At 48.5% G+C, this 21,631-nt stretch overlaps 1 protein-coding gene and 1 pseudogene across 1 annotated transcript; both read right to left on the bottom strand.

The window, feature by feature from the left end:
• Positions 1–1,094: 1,094 nt before the first annotated feature.
• Positions 1,095–11,655, bottom strand: LOC120667690 (annotated as a pseudogene).
• On the bottom strand, positions 11,368–14,681 carry LOC120665326 (pentatricopeptide repeat-containing protein At2g27610-like). Its single transcript, XM_039944868.1, has 2 exons — positions 11,635–14,681; positions 11,368–11,509 (listed from the first exon to the last, which is right to left on the bottom strand). Exon 1 carries the CDS (start codon positions 14,466–14,468, stop codon positions 11,838–11,840), a length of 2,631 nt encoding a protein of 876 aa, XP_039800802.1. The 5' UTR covers positions 14,469–14,681; the 3' UTR covers positions 11,368–11,509; positions 11,635–11,837.
• Positions 14,682–21,631: the final 6,950 nt, after the last annotated feature.

The following is a 21,631-nucleotide window of genomic DNA, read 5'->3' as shown; positions in this document are numbered from 1 at the left end:
CATACTCTATATCTCATCCTTTATCTCAGCTCCCAGCTCACGGACCCACATGTCATACACTATATAATTTTTTACCCCACCCACCCCCACTACCCCGTCGACTCCACCCTCTCTCTCCCTCCGCCCCTTTCTCTCCCCAGGGCGGCGGCCACTCCAAGCCCCCAGGCCGGCGGCGGCCCTCCAAGCCCCCCTCGCCGGAGCGCGACCCCCTCCCCTGGCTCCCCTCTGCCGGCGAGCGGCCCGGCCTCCCCCTCCTGCTTCTCCTCCTCCCCGACGGCTCTCTCTGCGCCCCTCCTACCCGGAGGCTCGCCTGCCCCGTCCGCTGTCCTCCCTCCCCGGATCCTGTGCGCGCAGGACCGGCCTCGGAAGATCCTGAGCCATGGCGCGCGGAGCTGGTGGCAGCGGGCTGGATCCCTCCTCGTCCCTCGCCGGGGCATCTCTGTTCGGCGGCGAGGCCTCTCTATTCGGCGGCGGCGGCTCGAGCACAAGATCTGGCGGCGGCGGCACGAGCACAGGGTGGAGCGGTGCTGCGAACGGCCCGCGCGGCATCGGCTCCTCGTGGCGCCCCTCCCCTCCTCACTCCCCGAAGCCGCGGAGCTGTGCGGCGCGGAGGCGAGACTGAGCCTGCGCGCGGCGCGGCGGGACCGGCCAGGCAGCCCGCACGCGGGCGGACGGCGCGGCGCGCGAGCGGCCGCGCCCGAGAGGAGCGGGCGTGTCGGCGGGCCTCGAGCGGCCAACGCGCGGCGGAGCAAGGGCAGCCGGCCGGCGAGCATGCAGAGCAAGGGCGGACGGCGGTGCGGCCTCGAGCGTGGCAACGGCTGCGCGGCGGAGGCCCTCGCGGGGCGCGGCAGGCGAGTGGCCGAGCGGGCCGTGGAGGAGAGCCAAGCGGCCCCCAGTAGGCCCCACAGGAGCGCGGGGCCTGGGAATCGATGGCCTGCGTCGGTCTTCTCCTCCCGTGCACGTGTCGATCCGTGAGTGGAACGAAGCGCTCCAGGAGCACTCCGAAGCCTCCGTTTCCAGGGTGTATAGAAGATAGAGTATTTGATTGTATATGCAGCTACACATACTAAAAAAAGAAAAAAAAACTATAAAACTACGGAAGTACAAGTGCACGGTTGAAGTACATATAAAGCAATCCGTGGTAGCCAACCAATTCCAAACAATCATTGTAGACCAGCGGGAACAAATACGTCTTCAAGTTCAGAAGTTTCATTTTGGTCAACAATTCATAAAAGGCAACAATTCCGCAATCACCCTTGCTGAGTGCTGGCACCTCCACGAAGCCACATAGACTTATTTCACTTGCTATCTCTACTGAAGATAGAAACAAGCATTTCGGATGTCGAGGAAAATTACAGCACTGCAATTGCGACAGCAACAGTAGTTATTATCTGAGGTATCTTAGCATTCAGGCCTCGTTGAACTTGAAGACACAATCATAAAGTCTTGCTCCTAAAAATTGCGCGACTTCAGGATGCTTAACCTGAAACGTAAGGCAACAATGTTTGCAAACTCCTATCATAATCTGCAACTAGTTGGCATTATCCTATAAATAACATGACAGCAGGGGGGGGGGGGGACGTACCATTCCAATCTTGATCGAGTCACATTTCATTTGTGCATATAGGTTAGTTTCGATTGCTCTTCCCTACAACACAAACAGCCAGGAATTCAGTGAGTCTGTTGAACAAAGACATTCAAATGCACAAGGACGTCAATAGCTTACCATGCCTTCTAGGACAACCAGATCAGCATCATTTGCCATAAAGGCAAGTTCTGGTGACACACTAGACAAATCAATAACCTGAATCAACAGTAATTATTTAGTATCAAAGATAATGCCAGAGTGAGGCCACCACAATGGAAGGTCTAGCAAGGTTCGATAGATTCTTACAGGCAGATCGTTACCAGAGTTGGCAACAAGCAGGTTGGATGCATCCACACTTGCTAGCTTTCCATCTGCATCCTCGAGCTTAAAAACAATTGCAAAGACAAGAGTCAGATGCTTGCATCAGAGATTATTTACAACCTGTCTCCTGCTCACCTTGTTTATAATCTCAATCAGCTCTGGATAGGTGAAGTCATTGATCGAAGGCATGTTGTTAGCAGCAAGTATCACCTGCAGTAACCAATGTTAGCAATTTATTTATTATACTAATAGAAAAAATCATAAAACTAATCAAATATTCAAATATATACAACAGCACCATCAAGCATCCAAGAGTTGTATGCAGAAGAAGACAAGGAAATTTGCTAGGAAAGAGGCAGCAAATCTGCTAGGAAAGTGTCAGCCTTCCTTAAAAACCGAAGCCTGCATGTACACAGGTGCTGCATTCTAGCTAGAAACCCCAAGAACCTTGCTCTCTTTCGCACATGTCACACAAGGCAAAGAGGCAAAGTTGGCATGAATACACGCCTCAACACACAAATAGCACATGTCCAGTACCCATTGTTCACCCATCACATTATTGTGAATTCTAAAAATGCAATTTTCCATATTAGCTCTTATAGTCGGAAGAATTCTAGCTTGGTCGACAGTTCTGAACAAGCCCCACCAAGTTGGAACAAAAGATAACATATGCCTCCTTTTTAGTAGAGGCAGGAGTACTTAACAAAGCTGACAAGGTTCAGAGTCTCTCTCTCCTGTCAAGTGCTTCTTTAGACTCCGCAAGTCAAAAATGTCTTAAAATGTTTTTCCAAGGTCTTTGGGATGTTTTAATTCATTTAAATTCCTTATATGCCAAAGTTTCTTAGATTACATGTGTGCCCGCTGCTATACATTAAAAAAGGGAAAAATTCAATTTTCACCCTCGAACTATGGCAAAAGTCTGATTTTCAACCTTCAACTACGAAACCGAACAACATAGGTCATCCAACTATCAAAACCGGGCAAATTTGGCCCTTGGGGTGGTTTTGCATTTTCTAAAAAAATTAAATAAATCTAGTTAGATTTAAAAAATCAAAACTAATTCACTTTAAATTAGAAAAATATCAAACTAGTACCAATTTTTTTTCTAAAAATGTAACCTATCTATTATTGCTCCATTTGAATCTTAGTTATTAAAAATAATAGGCATAACTGCAAGTAGACAAATATTATGAACATAAAAAAAATTAAATCTGAATAGCTCACAAGTCATGTGATAATAGATAGGTTACATTTTTAGAAAAATTTTGATACCCATTTCATAATTTTTTGACTTAAAATGAATTACTTATAAATTTTTTAGTGTAAAATTGAATATTTTTAATTCTCACAAAATGGGAAACCACCTTCAAAACCACCCCAGGGGCCAAATTTGTTTGGTTTTGACAGTTGGATGGCCTATGTTGTCCGGTTTCGTAGTTGAAGGTTGAAAATCAGACTTTTGCGATAGTTGGAGAGTGTAAACCGGACTTTTCCCATTAAAAAATGAAATCAGCCTAGAACCTAAAACTCCACCTAGCGCTAGGGCAATCAGGTAAGAAATACCTCCAGCCCCAGCCATACCTCACAGCTGCATTTCCTCTCTAGCAAGTAACAAGGCTCCAGCAAGGATTGGCGAGTTGCCATGAAATATACACCGATTGCGAGGTTTCCAAAGCGCCAAGGCCCTATAATTGTGACGGAGTTAAGGCGTTGACAGGCCAGACTACATCACTAGTCCTGGACCACTAGTCATCTAAGGATGCCCCTCCAGGCTGTGGAGAGTGGAGAGAGGGTCAGGCTGACCCGCTGCAGCAAGTTGAACTACCAGCTCGCAAAAACACAGGTGGCAGGTGGCATGGAGATGATGGATAGTCTCTTCCTCCTAATCGCATGGGGGGCACATTGTTAAGCAACACAAATAACATATATTGTAGTGTTCTTCCATTCATATAGAAAAGGCAATTTCATATAGTTGAAATTGATTGCAGGTGTTGGTGTATATGTGAGCCCATGTATAGAGGCCCATGTATAGGATCTATATATCCCACCCTTCTAGTGTTTGGAGGAATATAAGCCATTATTCTCTCATATTCTCTCTCTTGCATGCTATCAGCCTAGCATGGCCGCGGCCGCCGCCGCCTCCATGGCCGGCCGGCCGCCGGCGCCGCCCCTCCCTTCCCTCCCCTCTCTTCCTTTCCCTCTGCTCTGGGCGCGGGCTCCTCTGCCCTGGCCGCGCCGCCCGCTGCTGTGTCGGCGCCGCCGCCGTGCGCGTGGCAGGGCCTGCGCGCCGCTGCCGCCCAGGAACCCGAGGCCTGGGACGCGCCGCCGCCGCATCTGGGCGCGAGCTCCCCTGCTCTGGGCGCGGGCTCCTCTGCCCTGGCCGCGCCGCCCGCTGGCCCGCGCGCCGCCGCCGGCTAGGAACCCGCGGCCTGGGACGCGCCGCCGCCGGATCCGCGGTTTGAGACGCGCCGCCGCGTGGATCCCGCGACCGCCCTCGCCGCTGCTGCAGCAAGGCCGCAGGCTCCTTGGGCCGCCGGGCAGGCCGCCGCGGATCCCGCGGCCACCCTCGCCAATGCTGCTGCAGGGCCGCTGGCGCTGGCTCCTTGGGCCGCCGCGCAGGTCCCCCTCGCCGCTGCTGCTACAGGGCAGCTGGCGCTGGCTCCTTGGGCCGCCGCGCAGGACGGGGCGGGCCTGGCTGCCCCTGCTGCAGCCGCTCCTGCCCCTGCTGCTACCCCCGCGGGTGCGGTCGCCGCCGAGCTGCAGCGCGCGCTGGCTGTCGCGCGCGCACTCCAGCAGGCCGCGGCGCCGCCGGCGTGGCAGCACCCGCACGGCCTCGACGCGGGCCGCCCGTCCCCCTCCCCCTGGCCGCACGCCGCCGTCCCTACTCGGCCTCCCTACGCCGCCGCGGGCGCCGAGGACACCGCGGGCGCCGCTGCACTCGCCGCGGGCGCCACTGCCATCGCCGCCGACTCGGCTGCAGCCACCGCCGCCGCCCTGGGCGCGGGCGCCGCGGCCGTGGGCGCACCCAGCGCCGCCGCCTACGGCGCGGGGGCTGCGGGCGCGGTCGTGCCAGCCGCCGCCGCCGTCACCGCCCGCCTCGCGGCCGCCCTGTCCGCCATGCACGCCGCGCAGGCTGTCGCGCCCAGGGACCCCGCGCGAGCCGCTGCCTCCCTCGCCGCCGCGTGACCTGCGTTCGGGATGCCCCCCGCAGACGCGCCGTTCGCCGCCGCCGCCTTCAGCGGGCAACCGATCGCCGCCGGCGCTGCTACGGCCGAAACTGATCTCGCCGCGGCCCTTCTCGCCGCCAGGACCCACCAGGCTCCGCCCTCTGGATCTGGATCCCGGACCGACCCCCTCCTTGTTGCTCCTCTCTCGGGGTGTTCAGCTGCGTATGTCTTGTCCGTATACCTCTCCTCAGAACGGCAAGGCTAAGCGGATGATTCGCACGACGAACGACGTCGTGCGCACCCTTCTGATCCAGGCATCTCTGCCCCCGCGCTTCTGGGCCGAGAGCCTCCACACTGCCACCTACTTGCTTAACCGTCTTCCGTCCACTGCTTCTTCTGCTCCCACTCCACACCACTCCCTCTTCGGTACCCCTCCTCGCTACGACCACCTTCGGGTCTTCGTGTGTGCGTGTTACCCTAACACCTCCGCCACCGCTTCTCACAAGCTGGCGCCCCGCTCGACTCGTTGTGTGTTCCTTGGATACTCCCCTGACCACAAGGGGTACCGATGTTTTGACCTCACCTCTCGCCGCGTCCTGATCTCCCGACACGTCATCTTTGACGAGTCGGATTTCCCCTACTCCACACCTCCTCCTGGCCCTGAGTTGGAGTCTCTGTTTCCGACTGACCCGGTGGTTCAGCCACCGTTACATGTCTGCCATTTCCCTGCAGGTTTTCCCGGTGCACCGGCACCGCTTCCGGTGACCCCTGCAGCGCCACGCGCGGCCCCCGGACCTCCTGTCGTGCCGTGCGCGGCCCCGGTGCCTCCACCCGCACCTGCGCGGTACGTTCAGCCGGTGCAGGTGTACCAGCGTCGTTCGGCGCCGGCACCGGCGCCGCCGCGGTACGCTCAGCTGGTGCAGGTGTGCCGGCGTCGGTCGGCGCCGACACCGGCGCCGCCTACGGCTCCGAAGGCTCCTGCGACGCCTACACCGGAGCCATCGCCGCCTCCGCCGCCTCGCTCTCGAGTCGAGCCGGCGGTGTACCACCCGCCCGTCGTCCATCGGGATCCTCGACATGTCCATCCCATGGTGACTCGGCGGATGGCGTCTCAGGCTGCGACTCTCTCCGCCACCGAGGGAGAGCCGCTGGTCTCTCCGGTACCCTCCTCTGTCCGCGACGCCTTGGCGGATCCTCACTGATGTCGCGCGATAGAAGAGGAGTACGCGGCTCTTCTTGCTAACCAGACGTGGGACCTCGTGCCGCGTCCGTCTGGTGGCAATGTGGTCACAGGCAAGTGGATCTGGACGCATAAGCGTCGGGCTGACGGCACACTAGAGCGCTATAAGGCTCGCTGGGTTCTCCGGGGTTTCACCCAGCGGCCTGGTGTGGACTATGATGAGACCTTCAGCCCAGTGGTGAAGCCTACTACCGTACGCACGGTCCTCTCGCTTGCGCTCTCGCGCTCCTGGCCTGTGCACCAGCTGGACGTGAAAAATGTGTTTCTTCACGGCACTCTGTCAGAGACTGTCTACTGCTCTCAGCCAGCGGGATTTGTGGACTCAAGTTGTCCGGATATGGTCTGCCGACTCAATAAGTTTCTCTATGGTCTGAAGCAGGCTCCTCGGGCTTGGTACTCTCGGTTCGCCACGTTCTTGCTGACATTGGGATTAACCGAGGCCAAGTCTGACATGTCTCTCTTCATCTACCGCAGTGGGGATGAGACTGCATATCTGCTGCTCTATGTCGATGACATTGTGCTCACAGCCTCCAGTCAGCAGTTGCTTCAGAGTATCATCTCCTCTCTGCAGCAGTAGTTTGCTATAAAGGATCTGGGTGAGCTCCACCACTTCTTGGGCGTCACTGTTGAGCCTCGCCCGTCTGGCCTTCTCCTTCACCAGTGGCAGTACGCACTCGATATTCTGGAGCGGGCTGGGATGACTGATTGCAAGCCCTGCTCTACTCCTGTCGACACTCAGGCGAAGCTGTCTGCTGATCTGGGTGATCCGGTGGCTGATCCTACTGCCTACCGGAGTCTGACTGGCGCTTTGCAGTACCTCACCTTCACCAGGCCGGACCTCACCTACGCTGTTCAGCAGGTCTGTCTCCATATGCATGATCCCCGGGAGTCGCACCTTGCTGCGCTGAAGCGTCTCCTCCGCGGCACTGTGGACCTCGGCCTGGTGCTTCACCGCTCGTCCTCTGCTGAGCTGGTGGTCTACACCGACGCTGACTGGGCTGGCTGCCCGGACACTCGTCTCTCCACTTCCGGCTACGCTGTCTTCCTGGGCGGCAACCTGGTCTCCTGGTCGTCCAAGCGGCAGCCAGTTGTCTCCCGCTCCAGTGCTGAGGCGGAGTACCGGGCCGTCGCTAACGGCGTGGCCGAGGCGTCCTGGCTACGACAGCTCTTGGCGGAGCTCCACAGCCCGCTCGCCAAGAGCACGTTCGTCTACTGCGGCAACGTCAGCGCCGTGTATCTCTCCACCAACCCCGTCCAGCATCAGTGGACGAAGCATGTGGAGATCGACCTACACTTCGTGCGCGACAGAGTCTACATCGGCGATGTTCGGGTACTCTATGTCCCGACTACCTCCCAGTTTGCTGACATCTTCAACAAGGGACTGCCCTCCTCGACCTTCTCGGAGTTTCGCTCCAGCCTCAACGTAGCTGGTGGCTAGTTGTGGCTGGGAGGTATTTGCCCTTTTGTACTCTATTTGTAATTTCTTCTTGTCCAGTCTTGAACACCGCTGCGCCGGTAGTTCAGACTGCGGGGGGGTGTTGGTGTATATGTGAGCCCATGTCTAGAGGCCCATGTATATGATCTATATATCCCACCCTTCTAGAGTTTGGAGGAATACAAGCCATTATTCTCTCCTATTCTCTCTCTTGCAGCAGGCTAATAAGCTGTATTATTAGCTGTATTAATTTTTTCTTGGATATTAAGAATAAAGCGCCAATCATCTGTGGAAGAAAATCTTAATCAATAGTAAACTATTCAAAAATAAACAAAAATACTTGATACAGTTACAGGTACGCAGAAGACAGTTGTAAGCAAACCAAACTGGGAGAAAATTACTTCGTAAATAACTGCTTTAAATACAACAGTGCGGAAACAGGATGCACTCCATAGTATTTCTCTGAAATTTATAAAACTGGCGATATTAGGTCACTGTAGTGGCTGCTTAGAAGATTTATGGTAGAATTTTTATAACTTCCAGAAAAAGCTGGTTTTAAAGCTGATAGTCATAAACAGATGGCTTCATTTGGACGGTACAACTAACATTTTGTCTCCAGTGCCCACTGGCTTAGCTGCACAAACATCATCCTTCAGTTTTTTCTTTTTTCATGCTCACTCAGATTGGTTTCTCAGGACCCTAATGAGAATACATATGATTATTGAGTCTACTAGGATCATCTCTGATCGACAGTTAGTTTTCCTAACGCACAAGAAGCAGAAAACGCTACCACTGTCTTCTGCTTAGAAACTGGATACCAGAAACAGTTTAGTTAAAAACTGCTGTAGTCACTTTTATTAAAATACATATTTTTGCTTTTATGAAAACAAGTTTAATTACACATGAATTAGTTGGAGGGTGCAAATGTTTAAGTGGTTGTTAGAGTGAAACTGGTATTTGAAAATCAGGCTTTTCTAAAAGTCAAGATAAAAAAACCATGTAGTTTGTCATGTTGTGCAACTGCAACACTGCTACTTTTTGAGAACAGAGCTCCTAGGAGCTAAAGTATCCAAGCAGGTCCTGAGACTTCAAATATGACGACATGAAAAACTTGCCAGGTTGAATAATTCATGCAAGTTATTGGACAGCTTAAAAGTAGCCCTACAGTACCAGTCGATTCACAATGTGATTTCAAAAAATAAAAGGTGATGTGCTTTCATTATATTTCAGAGGCCATAGGCTCATAGCTAGAGTTCAATATGATTTGTTTTACAAATTTTAATTTCAACATTATTAAAACTTGTAAAGTTAGTAATGTGTTCTAAAGTGAAAATTTCTGATTGAAACAGAAAGGTAATAGGCCAAACCTTATCCAGGACTTCCAGGGATCAGTCCTACTCTAAGAATATCACAAAAGCAGAATGAAAGAGTTAATACAAACCATTGGGCCACGTTGGAACAACTCCCTCGCAAATGGTAATATTCCCAAGATAACATCAGCACCAGAGTTATCGACAAAGATAGCTGCCTACAACATTTCATAGAAAAGGACTTAGATACATATATACTTATGTTGTAAAATATTTCATCATTATTACGATGATGTACAGTCTCTAAAAATTACTTTTATTGTAGAAATATAAAATTATAATATATGAAACGCTGTGCACCAAATGGGCTTCACCCGGAGTTGATGTGTATCCAGAGTTTCTACTAAATACTATCAATACTAGATACATGAATTACAAATCACTAACATCTCTGCAATGTGCAGAAAAATAAAACCCATTCGAGAAATTAGTTACTAGAGGCTGTTGAATGTTAAATTCCACAGGAAACAATTCAATTCGCAAATCAGGGAGCTTTTCCTTCACTAGAAATGGACCTTAATAACTTGAGGGTCAACCGTTAAACAGTACTCACTATGCTTTGCTATGTTTATCCATGGCATCGGGAGAATATCTTTCATAATGTTTGTCCATTGAGAATAACAGGAGTGTAGATGTTGCAGTGTTTCTACATTCTACCCCTCATTAAATACTTCCAAAGAAGAGAATTAGTTGTACTGTGTTAGCTAATAGGAAGTTAGAGCTGTGGAGACGCACGTTAGAGTTGAAAAGGTTCAAACTTAGTAGGACCAAGACCGAGTACATGATGTGCGATTTCAGCGCGACTAGGCATGAGGGGGGAGACGTTAGTCTAGATGGGCAAGTGGTGGTCCTGAAGGATACTTTTCGGTATTTAGGATCGGTGCTACAAAAGGATGGCGACATTGATGAAGATGTTAGGTATAGAATTTCAGCTGGCTGGTTGAAATGGCGGCAAGCTTCTGGCATCCTTTGTGACAAGAGGGTGCCACAAAAGCTAAAAGGCAAATTCTATAGGACAACAATTCGTCCGGCGATGTTATACGGTGCTGAATGTTGGCCTACAAAAAGGCGACATGTCCAGCAACTGAGTGTAGCAGAGATGCGGATGTTGCGGTGGTTTTGCGGGCACACAAGGAGGGATAAAGTCCGGAACGAAGTTATTCGGGATAGGGTCGGGGTGGCACCAATTGAGGAGAAACTTACCCAGCATCGGCTGAGATGGTTTGGACATGTCCAACGAAGGCCTCCTGAGGCGCCGGTGCATAATGGTGTTCTTGAGCGGGTCGATAATGTAAAGAGGGGTAGAGGTAAACCTAAACTGACGTGGGATGAGTCGGTTAAGAGAGACCTTAAGGATTGGAATATCTCTAAAGAGATAGCTTTGGATAGGAGCGCTTGGAGACTAGCTATCAATGTGCCTGAACCTTGAACTTATTTCTTTCGGGTTTCATCTCTAGCCTACCCCAACTTGCTTGGGAAAAAAGGTTATGTTGTTGTTGTTGTGATATTTCCTTGGTTAATGCACATTGTGTACTCTAGAGTCTAGGCAAACGTAGTTTAAGGAGGGAGTAATAACTAGGCCAGTAACAGTTACCAACCTTAAGATTGCCATGGAACCAGAACAGCAGTGGCTTATATGGTTGCAAGCTTCAAATATTTTTGTAAAGATGAATCATAAGATGATGATAGTATGTTAAAAAGGAGCCAAACAGTACACAATCATATTTACTGTTTACATGTGTATTGTACATCTGTGCATAAACTGTGATGCTGAGACCATAACAAAATAGGCAATTACATATGTGGCATCCAGGTTGACACGTAGCAATAAAATTAGACAGCAATAAAAGAATACCTTTTCCCATGATTTCTTGGCCCATTTGCTCTTAAAAGCATCAAGGTCATCAATAACCCAAGGTCGAGATACAAGATTTTGGCAACTTGCCAAGAACGACATGCCATCTTTTGCAAAAACTTCTGCAAGCTTCAAAATACAAGAAAAAAAGAGTTATTAGAAGTCCATGCATGTAACAGTTTCGTGGAATACAGAAGAAAGAGCATTTGTTTAACAGTATAAATGTTACTATTTTAAGAGGACTTGAAAGAAAAAAATATCAAGATGGCTTTGTTGATTCTACATATGAGATACGACGTAATGTTGCTAGAGCTTCCACATAACAACAATAACAGAAAACCAACAGTGGAGGTTCCACAATAAGTGAAGCCCAAAAAGAAACTCAACACACCTGTGCAGATCCTAGATCAAAAATATTTCCAGCTAAGATTCCCCGGATCAAGTTCTCAACTTTTTTTTCCATCATCTTCAATTTCGTCATTTCGCTGAACAACACCCTCAAACAGTGACATAGCCTTGGCATTCTCCTCATCCTACTTATGATAAAACAATAAGGGAGCATAGCAAATTACAATCACCTAAAAGTTATCAGAACAATTTGACCAAAAGAAGTAAGAACTACAACAGGAATTTGACATGAGTTACAATATTGCAGTACCAATCGCCTGTTGAACCACATCTGCATGAGTAACAGTTCCAACAAACCCCAGCACTGATATTCCTGCTTTATGCCTCTACAAGCCTCAAAAACATTATTTCTAGGCTTGTAGAAATCTGACAACCAGAGTCAATTTACCAGTGATGTTCAAAGGGCAATATCACCAGAGTATTGCATCCACAGCCAATTTGTTCTGAGTCCATTTACCAGAAATCGCCACAGGAGCAGATCCCTGAACTGAAGTGGTGGAACCTGCTGCAATCTCGCATTACAATCTTCCTATCCTCAATTATGGAGATCATTTTCATCACCGTGTGGCAGTCCCCACACACCCGCAGGTTTTTGACAATTTGAAGGGGTGTCCCTGGTGGGGTAGCTATCAAGCCAAAGGCAAGGGCTAGCCGCTCACTGTGCATAGCCAATATGGCTTCTTTCTGCTCTTCGGCCATTTCATGAAGCACAAAGCTTGTGTCAGGACAATAGCCTTCTTTCTTCAACCTAGCTGTTATTGCCTTGAGCTTTGCATATATCTGTTCTGATAAAGGATGTGACTTGTCTGAAGCTATAAAGGAATGAACTTTGTTCTTGATCTGAATCCAGCTGAACCCAGCTTCTTTCTTCACCTTTCTAGTGTCCATGAGTTTCCTCACTACATCCTTCTCTTTCCACTTCCCGGCAGCTGAATAAATGTTGGAGAGAAGCACATATGTAGCTGAGTCAAGAGGTTCAAATGACAGCAGCTTCTCTGCAGCCAACTTTCCAAGCTCAACATTCTTGTGAACTCTACAAGCACTTAGCAATGTCCGCCATAGCATTGGACCTGCTGGGAATGGCATGCCTTCTATGAGGTTCATTGTTTCATCCAGCTTGCCAGCACGGCTATAGAGATCCACCATGCACGTGTAATGATCCATGGTTGGAGTAATCTCGTAGTCCCTGATCATCGAGTCAAAGTGTTGCCGGCCTTCTTCGATAAGACCAGCATGAGCGCATCCCATGATCACTGCAAGGAATGTGACACCATCCATCTCAATGCCCTCAACTTCCATCTGCCGAAATATATCAAGGGCTTTTTGGCTGTAACCATGATGTGCATACCCTGATATCATTGAGTTCCATGACACTAAATCTCTATCTCTTTGCCTCTCAAAGACACTCTGAGCACTCTCGATGCTCCCTTTCCTTGCATACATGCTGATAAGTGCGCTGCTGACACAGATTGCATCCTGGCATCTGTGTTTTATTGAAATAGCATGGAACTGTCTACCCAGGTCAACACCGGCAGTAGGACTAGCACAAGCGTCAATGGCACTAGAGATTGTGAACTCATTTGGCTTCACACCATGCATGGACATCTTGATGAATACATTTGTGGCACCATCGCAATCACCAGCTCGGGCATAGCAAGTCAACATTGCAGACCATGTAACAACATCCTTCTGGTCAATCATTTCGAATATAGAAAGGGCTTCTTCAGTGCTGCAAAGTTTCGAGTAAGAGTGCAGAAGTGCAGTTCCAACAGTTGTCGAACTCTGATAGTTTGTCTTTATCACCTGAGCATGAATTTGGGGAGGCAAGCTGGCCACTGATGCTGTCAGCATTGTCGAGTAGGTGAACTCATTTGGAGCAACACCATCTTCTCTCATTCTGCTAAAATGAGCAGCTGCAAGAGGTATATCACCATTCTGAATGCACCCATAGATCATAGCAGTCCATGAAACAACATTTTTAGATTCTGGCATCGACGAGAATATGCTTAAAGCATTATCCAATTCACCACATTTGCTATAGGCATCCATGAGGGCTGTCAATACATTGCCATACGAATGAAATCCACGTTTCAGAACACTGCTGTGGTGTTGTTGTGCCAAGCTAAGCTGTTTGAGATTTGCACATAATTTGATCACAGTTGAGTACGTCGCGTGTGTAAGCTTGGCAATACTAGATCGTGAATCAAGGAACAGCTGCAGCGCTTCCAGTTCACGCTTGTTCAACAAAAGGCCAGCCATCAATATGTTCCACGACACCACGTCCCTAATCTCCATCCCGCAAAACAGGGCCTTGGCTTGTTCAATCAGTCCACACTTTGCGTACATGTTCATCAACGAGTTGCATATAAAGACAGTTGAGCAGCAACCAAACTTAATTGATTGAGCATGCACGCACCTCCCGATATCAACGGCTCCCTGGCTGGCCACCACAGAGAAAACACTAGCAAATGTGAACTGATTGGGCCAGACCCCTTCTGCGCGCATCCTGAAGAAGAGCGCCATGACATCCAAATGCGCCCCGGCTTGCATGTACCCATTGAGCAACGACGTCCACGTGACGACGTTCCTCTCGCTCTCGGGAATCCCCTCGAACACCTTACTCCCATCCTCGACGCAGCGGCACTTCATGTACATGTCAACAAGCGATGTGCCCACGCTGACGTCGCCGAGATCATGGCCGCACTTCACGCACAGGCCGTGCAGCTGTTCCCCGAGACCGAGAGCTCTATCTGGCACTGAACTGCATACCTTAAGGACGCACGACAGCGCGGCGGCTCCAACGCGTCCACCGTGGCGCCGGTGCACATCCACGAAGTGGCCCAGCGCCTGGCGGGCAAGCCCCCGCCGGGCGTAGTCAAAGAGGGCGCGGTCGGAGCCCGCCACTGCATCCCGGCTGGAAATTTCGTCGAACGCCTTGCGGGCACCGGGAGCGTCGCGGAGATTGACGATGTCACCCGGCAGGCCGGAGCAGGCGGACGTGGCTAGCGGCTTCGTAGACTGTTTCCGTGTGAAGGTCGCTGCGTTCTTCCCGCGGAGAAATGGGAGAGGAGTTCGTGGCTTCATGCTTCTCTCAGCTTCACTAAGGACGGATCATGTATGTGAGCAGATGGCCCGGAGATGGAGAAGAGTTTGGTTCGTCTCAGCTCAGGTGGTATACGGTGTGCGACGGCACGACGTGACTGGACGCACTGGAGGCTCCGTGCATGTGCACCCGGACGACGAGGTCACGGCAGGGGGCAGATGCGGCGGCCGGCCGGCGGCGAATGTCAGGGTGGATCATCCGTTTCCAAATTATAAGTCATTTCAAAAATCTTGAAGAGTCAAATCGTCTCAAAGTTTGACCAAAATTATAGAGAGAAACATACAAATTTATGACATCAAATAGGTATACTATGAAAATATAGCTAACAAAGACTCTAATGATACTTAATTGCTATCATAAATATTGTTATTTTGTTATATAAATTTGGTCAAACTTGAGAAATTTTGACTCTCTAAGATTCTTGAAATGACTTATAATTTGAAACGGATGGAGTACAAAAAAGTGATCCAAAAGCCTCTCCTTCTTCCTCTCTTTTCTATCTGCCTCGGTATCCCTCTCTCTCCATTAGGCATCTTTGCCAAGCGATTCCCACTCGCCATCTGCCTCCCGTGTGTTGTCCCCACCCCTCCTCTGTGCTGTCCCCACCCCTCCCCGCCCCTCTGCACCCGCGCGATCTCCACTCTCGTCCCGCATGCCCTCTCCCACCCCTTTGCTCCTCTCCCTGTTGGAGCTGAGATCATAGGTGAGACCAAGAAGGACAAAGAAGGGGAAAGGAAGGGGATGATGAGTGGGACCCATGCGTTAGTGTGTGGATGGAGAGAGTTGAAGGAAATGGAGAGTCTGTTGGAGTAAATAACTTGGTATGAAGAGAAATTTTTTAGAGAGTCAAATGAGAGTTTTTTTAAGAAAAGAGTCAAATTAGAGTTAAATGGAGAGATAAAATTAGCTAATTTTTTTGAGATGTTGTGTGTAGCTGTATTTCTAGTTTTCTACCACCCACCACTCCATGTCTCGTTCGTTGCGACTTGTGACTTGTGACAATCAAGTAAACCTGGTGTTGTTTTTCCCAAATGTACCAGAGATCAAACCCCATGATGATTTAAGTGGTGCCGTCGTATGTGTCTCACTAATACTATGTCATGTGTGTGTGAACAAACAGGCAAGCGTCTGACTTTATATCTGGCTATGTGAATAATGGTTGCTTTGTTTTTTCACAATATATTTGTTTGGTACTTTCTCTGGTCCAAATTATAGGTTGAGGTAGTACTATTTTTTGTAAACTTGGATAAAGTTAGATAAGATCTTCAAAAGAGAAGTTTACCGCATGAAGCGTATACTACTGTAAAATGGTTACCAGCATGTCATATGCTAGTCAGCAGGCTGATGGCACTTTCCATGGCATCTTCTTTTCCAATAGTGGCTGCCCCGGGTGGCAAACAACCAATCATGCAAATACGCAAATTGCTCCGCAACCGCAAGGCACCGAGACACGCCGGCCCGGGAGCAATCGATTGCTGCCTCAGCTCAGCTGAAATCCCTGCACTGCACGGCAACCGGACTAGCCCCTCATCAGGAGCCTCTCAGCACCCCGGCCCGGCTCCGTACGGCGTGACGGCGACACCCTCGTGGCCGCTTCCGGTGCCGGCAGCAGCTGCGGCTGGCGGCGCACCACGTCCCACATCCGGGAAGAGCGCATGCCTCCAACCCGACCGGCCGGGGCGAGCCCACGGTCCACTGTTCCGCGGTCAACCGCGGGGGTCGTCGCCGCCCCCAGCGGACAGCGCCGCCTCGTACCGTCACCGCTCACCAGACGCTGTCCCCGGCAGACGCCGCCGATCGAGCAGCAGCGAGGCGAGGCGTCACCGTCCTCGGATCCCGGTCGCGGGACGCGACCTCGAGCGCGCGAAGACGTCGTGGATGTCGCTGGTTTTCCGGCTCCCCGCTGGCCGTTGCACCCGCTGTTTCATTTCATCCCGGCGACCCGGCCGGCCCTGTTCACGAACGGCTAGCAGCTCATCGGAGCAAGCAAAGCAACCCGCCCCAGGCGGCGTCATGTGTCCGCACGTACGGGCGCTGTCTGTCCCTCGGCGGAACACGAAGTCGCTCCGGGATCACGCATTTCGCTCTCCGTGAGGCCGGCGCACTGGCCACGGGGCGGATCGATGTGGCGTGTTCCATCTGCTCTGAATTATGTGAAACTGCGAAGCCATTTGCCTCCTTGTTGTCGAGCTGCTGCATTCGTTGTTCCTGTCGACGGGGCCGGCCGGCCGGCGGTCGTCGCACGAGGTCTGTTGCGTTGCTGTGCAGATGCCAAAGCGCATCTCATCTGATATCGATTCAGGCGCACAGTTACTGCATCAAGGCTTAAGTGATTCCATGCCCGTCACCGGTCACCCTCGTGCAGAGGAAATACTGTATCTGAAAGTGGTGTCAACGACAGCGCGTTGTCTGCTTTCGGATGACAGCGAGTCTGCGTCCTGCGAGTGCGAAGCGGTGGTGGAGAGGGTAAACGCTGTAGTTTCGAGAGTTGCTAATCATATTTTGTCACACTTTAAGTGAGATAAATGGGTCAAAAAATTTGACCACCACACCTTTCACATCTGAGGGAATCTTGCATACTTTTTTTTTTTGCCTATGGCACGTAGAGCCTAAAAGAATTTTACCTAAATTTAATTACTAACCAAACACCTACCGACTTAATTAAATTTAGCTAAAATTAAGTGTGGCAAAGTATAGGTAGTAACCAAACATCTCCGATTTTCAGAGGTTGGCAATTCGCTCTCACAATGGACACGCCACTACTCAGTCCTCAGCTCGGAGTAGATTTTTTTTAGTCGGAACTGCAGGCCCCTATCTATCTGTGACCACTCGTGGACCGGACCGGACCGGACCGGACCGGAGCTGATTTGTAGCGTATACATCATGGTTACTGCTTTGCTGCCGCATCGCGTCGCTTACTGATGTTACCTAACGAAAGCTTCGTTGCGTCCGGAGGATCACTACGCGTGCAGGATAGATCTGAGCATCGGCTGGCCCACTCACCAAGAAGTGATGAACTGTAAACGTCTCCTGCTTATATGTATGTACAGTGACGCATTTCTGCAAATACCAAGCAGTAACCAAAACTATGCCCTAGTCAATGACAACTACTGCGTGCTTATACAAGTTACAACGACGTTCACCTGGGAGGATATATACCTGATAACTAGTAAGGTGACCCGAGGATTTGCGCGGCTAATATTGATATTCTAAATATATTTTATATTTTTTATATAACTATTATTCATAAACTTAAATCTTTCTCGTCACATGCTACTTGCTTCAGTAATCAAAAGTGCTTCTCTGTTGCTACTGCAGTGGTGCCTCCTTTTACCGACATCTTTCTTTGTCAGTGATCTGGCCTCATGGCAAGCGCACAATGCTAATTTTGTCATGACTGCCTATCTCCTCAATCTTAGCTACTACCATTCGCTAGTAGTAGTAACATATTTTTTATCTGCTAGCCCTTACAGTAATATTGTCCACTGCTCAGTTCAACTGACTCAGTTGTTCTTTTGCTAGCTTTCCTATTTTATGATTCTCTTGATCGTTTGTTGCTACTATGTTTAGTTATGTCGTCTGTTGCATGGCGCCATGCCTCCATGATCTAGTTTCTGTTGGGGAACAATCTATCCAAATTTTTTTCTTTTTGGAAGCCAACAAATCTCCATAGTGCAGAGCACAAGATTCTGCTCAGAATTTCAGCAATCTATGTTCATGTTCATGTCTGATGAGCTTACTATACCAATTATGGCCTGATCGATATTGCCCTGATTCCTGATATGCTTGTAGTGTTAATATTTTTTGAACTTGTGGTGTTAATTATGAGGTGCGGTAGTGTCTTGTAGCAATGTCGGCAACAAACCTTTGGAGTAATGTCAAGGACCCTCCCTCGGCAAGGACATGGATGCAGGAGGATTGCGAAAAGGAATTAGGTTGGACGTGCAGTGGCTTTGTGCTTGCATTGGGTCTGCGGACATGCACGTTCAGACATCACCAGTAGGCAGTAGGTGATGGACAGTCTCCAGACTCCACGAAGAATGGAGAAGTTTGTGTCACGGCGCTTATTTTGCTCTTAGCCTCCAATTCTATGATCCTCATCGCTGGCCCAACTTTAGCCATCCTCTCATCATAATCACTGCAGATCAGGTGGTAGTCTAATATAGTGCAAAGCCTATAATTATTTTACTTATTTTGACTAATAATAATATAATCGCGAAGGTGCATTTGTGATTTTGGTAATATAATAAGATATACGTGTGGTAAAATATGTTAATTGTTTGTGTAGCTAGTATCCTATAGGTATGCACGATATGTAGCTTGATATGCAAAACGATGGATAGATTTATATTTATAAATAGAAATATATTTCAATGGCACTGGTGGGTAATTTATAAACATGTATATGGGTATTTTAGGCTAATTTTTTTTAATGGCAGTGGTGGGTAATTTTTTTATTTTCTTCTATTAACGTGAGAATTTCTATGTCTTGAAAGCGAACGTGAATGCTCTATTTGTTGACCAAATAATAAGATAATAGATTGCACCGAGGCTGCAGCCAACCTAGTAGCTGGGCTAGCCGTCACTGTTCACGGTGCCTAGGATATCTAATACACACCTAGGATTAGGGGGCTGTGCGTGAGCTCATCTCTGATTGGCGTTTTTTTGGTGGCAACAAGAGGTACCGGTACGGTGTGGGTCGTTAGCTGTAGGGAGCAGGAAAAGAACGCATCCCCGGTACGAATTGCACCAGCACATCGCTGTGTGCCGTCCAGTCCAATGGATGCGGCAACGAGCCCGGTCGCGTCAGGAAAGCAGCGTCTGATGGCAAAGATCGATCATGACCTGTCGCCATTGGGTTGGCGCGCAAGCTCGTCCACCTGACTGCTATCCATCACCGATTATTTCCCTCCCTCCCCTGGAGCTGGAGCAAGAGATCAGGTGAGAATGAAGTGTGTGATGCAACTGCATGCACCGTACCTCTCCCGTTCCTCCGTTCCATTCGTGCAGCTAGCTTAGCTTGTGTCATGCTCACTGGGTGCTGAAATCAGATGACGCAGATGGATCATCACACGCACTCGCTGGTTGCACTGATTCAACTACTCAAGGCGCTCTGCCGGATAACAAATCGCCCTCCCATCCAAAGCTTACACGATGATGAGCAGGCATCGGGCGAGTTGTTCGAGAGCAATGCCGTTCCGATTTTTCGTGGTTGTTCTTGCAGTTGTGTTTTGGTCGTATAAGGTTGTGTTTTTCCTGAATGCGTCTTTGATTTGGTGGTTGATCGTCCTCAAGCTTATGACAGAAGGATTAAACGTGGTTCAACCGAGATAAGGAATCCAGTAAGCTCGTTCATTCTGGATTTAGAGTGCATCGATTTAGTCAGATGGTTTGAGGATGAGTTTAGCAGGGCGTCAAATTTCGCCATATCTATAGATGGTTGTAGTTTTTGTTTTGTTGATGTAGCAAGTTTGCACCTAGCTACTAGAGTGTGTTTCTCTGCTTTATCTCCTGGTCAAAGTTTTCCATAATGCTCATCGTCACAAAAATGATAGACTAGTTAGTGGATTATTGCTGCTGTGTACTTCTATTCCAACGTCGTGAAGGATGCCGATTCTTCTCTTCGTTTCTCTCATGTGCGCAGCTTTTTTTTTTTCTTTTTTGTGTAACTGGAGCATACTGTTTACTCCCGCTTTATTCAATGAATGGCATCTGCGTTTTCAAATAATAATAATAAAAAAATTACTCGTAGCACTCAAGCGCTCACTTTTCACAACGCGTGGAATTTTATTTCCATTGCTCGCCGTACGTTCTGCACTGCAAACAGAGACTGAAGGCAACAAGGTCAACAGATATTATCCCCCAGAAAAGGTATTTCGGTGGAACATTCACCCGTCAACTTCCCCCGCCTACCAATCATATATATACAGAAACTTTGGAGTGACTGCTAGCTACATACTCCGCTCTGTCCACTATAATTCTAATTTTTAAGACAGATTAGTGGTACCGTGAAAAAACTCTCATACCCTCATTCATTTGCTATATGCAGTTAGTTTTGGCATACATATCAAATCTAACCGTACTATTTGTGTGATTTTTTTTCAACACGGAATTGTACTTTTTGTGGGACTGAGGAAGAATGTGCATTTCATAGTATTTCTTTACCATTCGTTGATTCCTTTTGGCCTCTCAAAGACTGAAAAGGGTGCCGTGATCGAGTGATTCCATAATGGCTCAAGTTGGTATAATGGCATCTTATCTTTGTATTACTGACCCGTAGTGGTGAAGCTAGACCAAATTGGAGGAGGTGTGGTTGCCTCAGTGGGTGCATAAAGTTGAGTAATAGGGATGCAAATATGGTGAAAATTTGAAAATAATCACTATTTTTCTATTTTTTGGGTGCATTAGCACCCCCCTAATGATTATGTAGCTCCACATTGCTAAGTGGAGACTCCTTTGAAATCTTCACGTGAAGCCACCTAGGATTTTAGGTGGACACTCTAAAAAACTTGACAACTCTGTCATTAGATCTATTATTTTCTCTAATAAATTACCCACCTCTATTATTATGAAAATAGACTAAAGTGATCCCCTAAATATGTATCTAAATTAACCACCTTTGCTATTATAGAATTTTTTTAAAATAACCTCTAATCTTCATGTAAATTACCCACATATGTCATTATAAAAATAATACAAATAACCCCTAAATTTACATATAAATTATCCAATTATTTTCATTATTAAAAGTTAAGGTAATCCCTAAATCTGAATCTAAATTATATAGTTATAACAAAAATATTAAAGTGTACCACTATAAAATTGTAAATTACTATTTCTATCATTATTAATATATTAATTATATTATTATTTATATAAAAATAGTACCCACGATATGTGTCATCATGTGTTCATGTATTATGAAAGATCGATAAGAATATATATACTAATTCACAAACAAACGGTTCAATCAAATATATATCAAACACACATGAAGATGTGATGCAAAATGAAATCTTTTGTAACTAGATAATAATAAATATGTATTTTAGAGTATGTGTTAGAATATTTGATAGATGAAAAATGACGAGAGAGATAGACAAATATAATTATTAGCTGTAAGACTTACTGTTATGTTCCCGCA

This window comes from Panicum virgatum, chromosome 3N (assembly GCF_016808335.1).
Source record: "Panicum virgatum strain AP13 chromosome 3N, P.virgatum_v5, whole genome shotgun sequence".
NCBI lineage: Eukaryota > Viridiplantae > Streptophyta > Magnoliopsida > Poales > Poaceae > Panicum > Panicum virgatum.
Note: the sequence above shows the minus strand (reverse complement) of the source record. Positions and strands in the feature narration are given on the sequence as shown.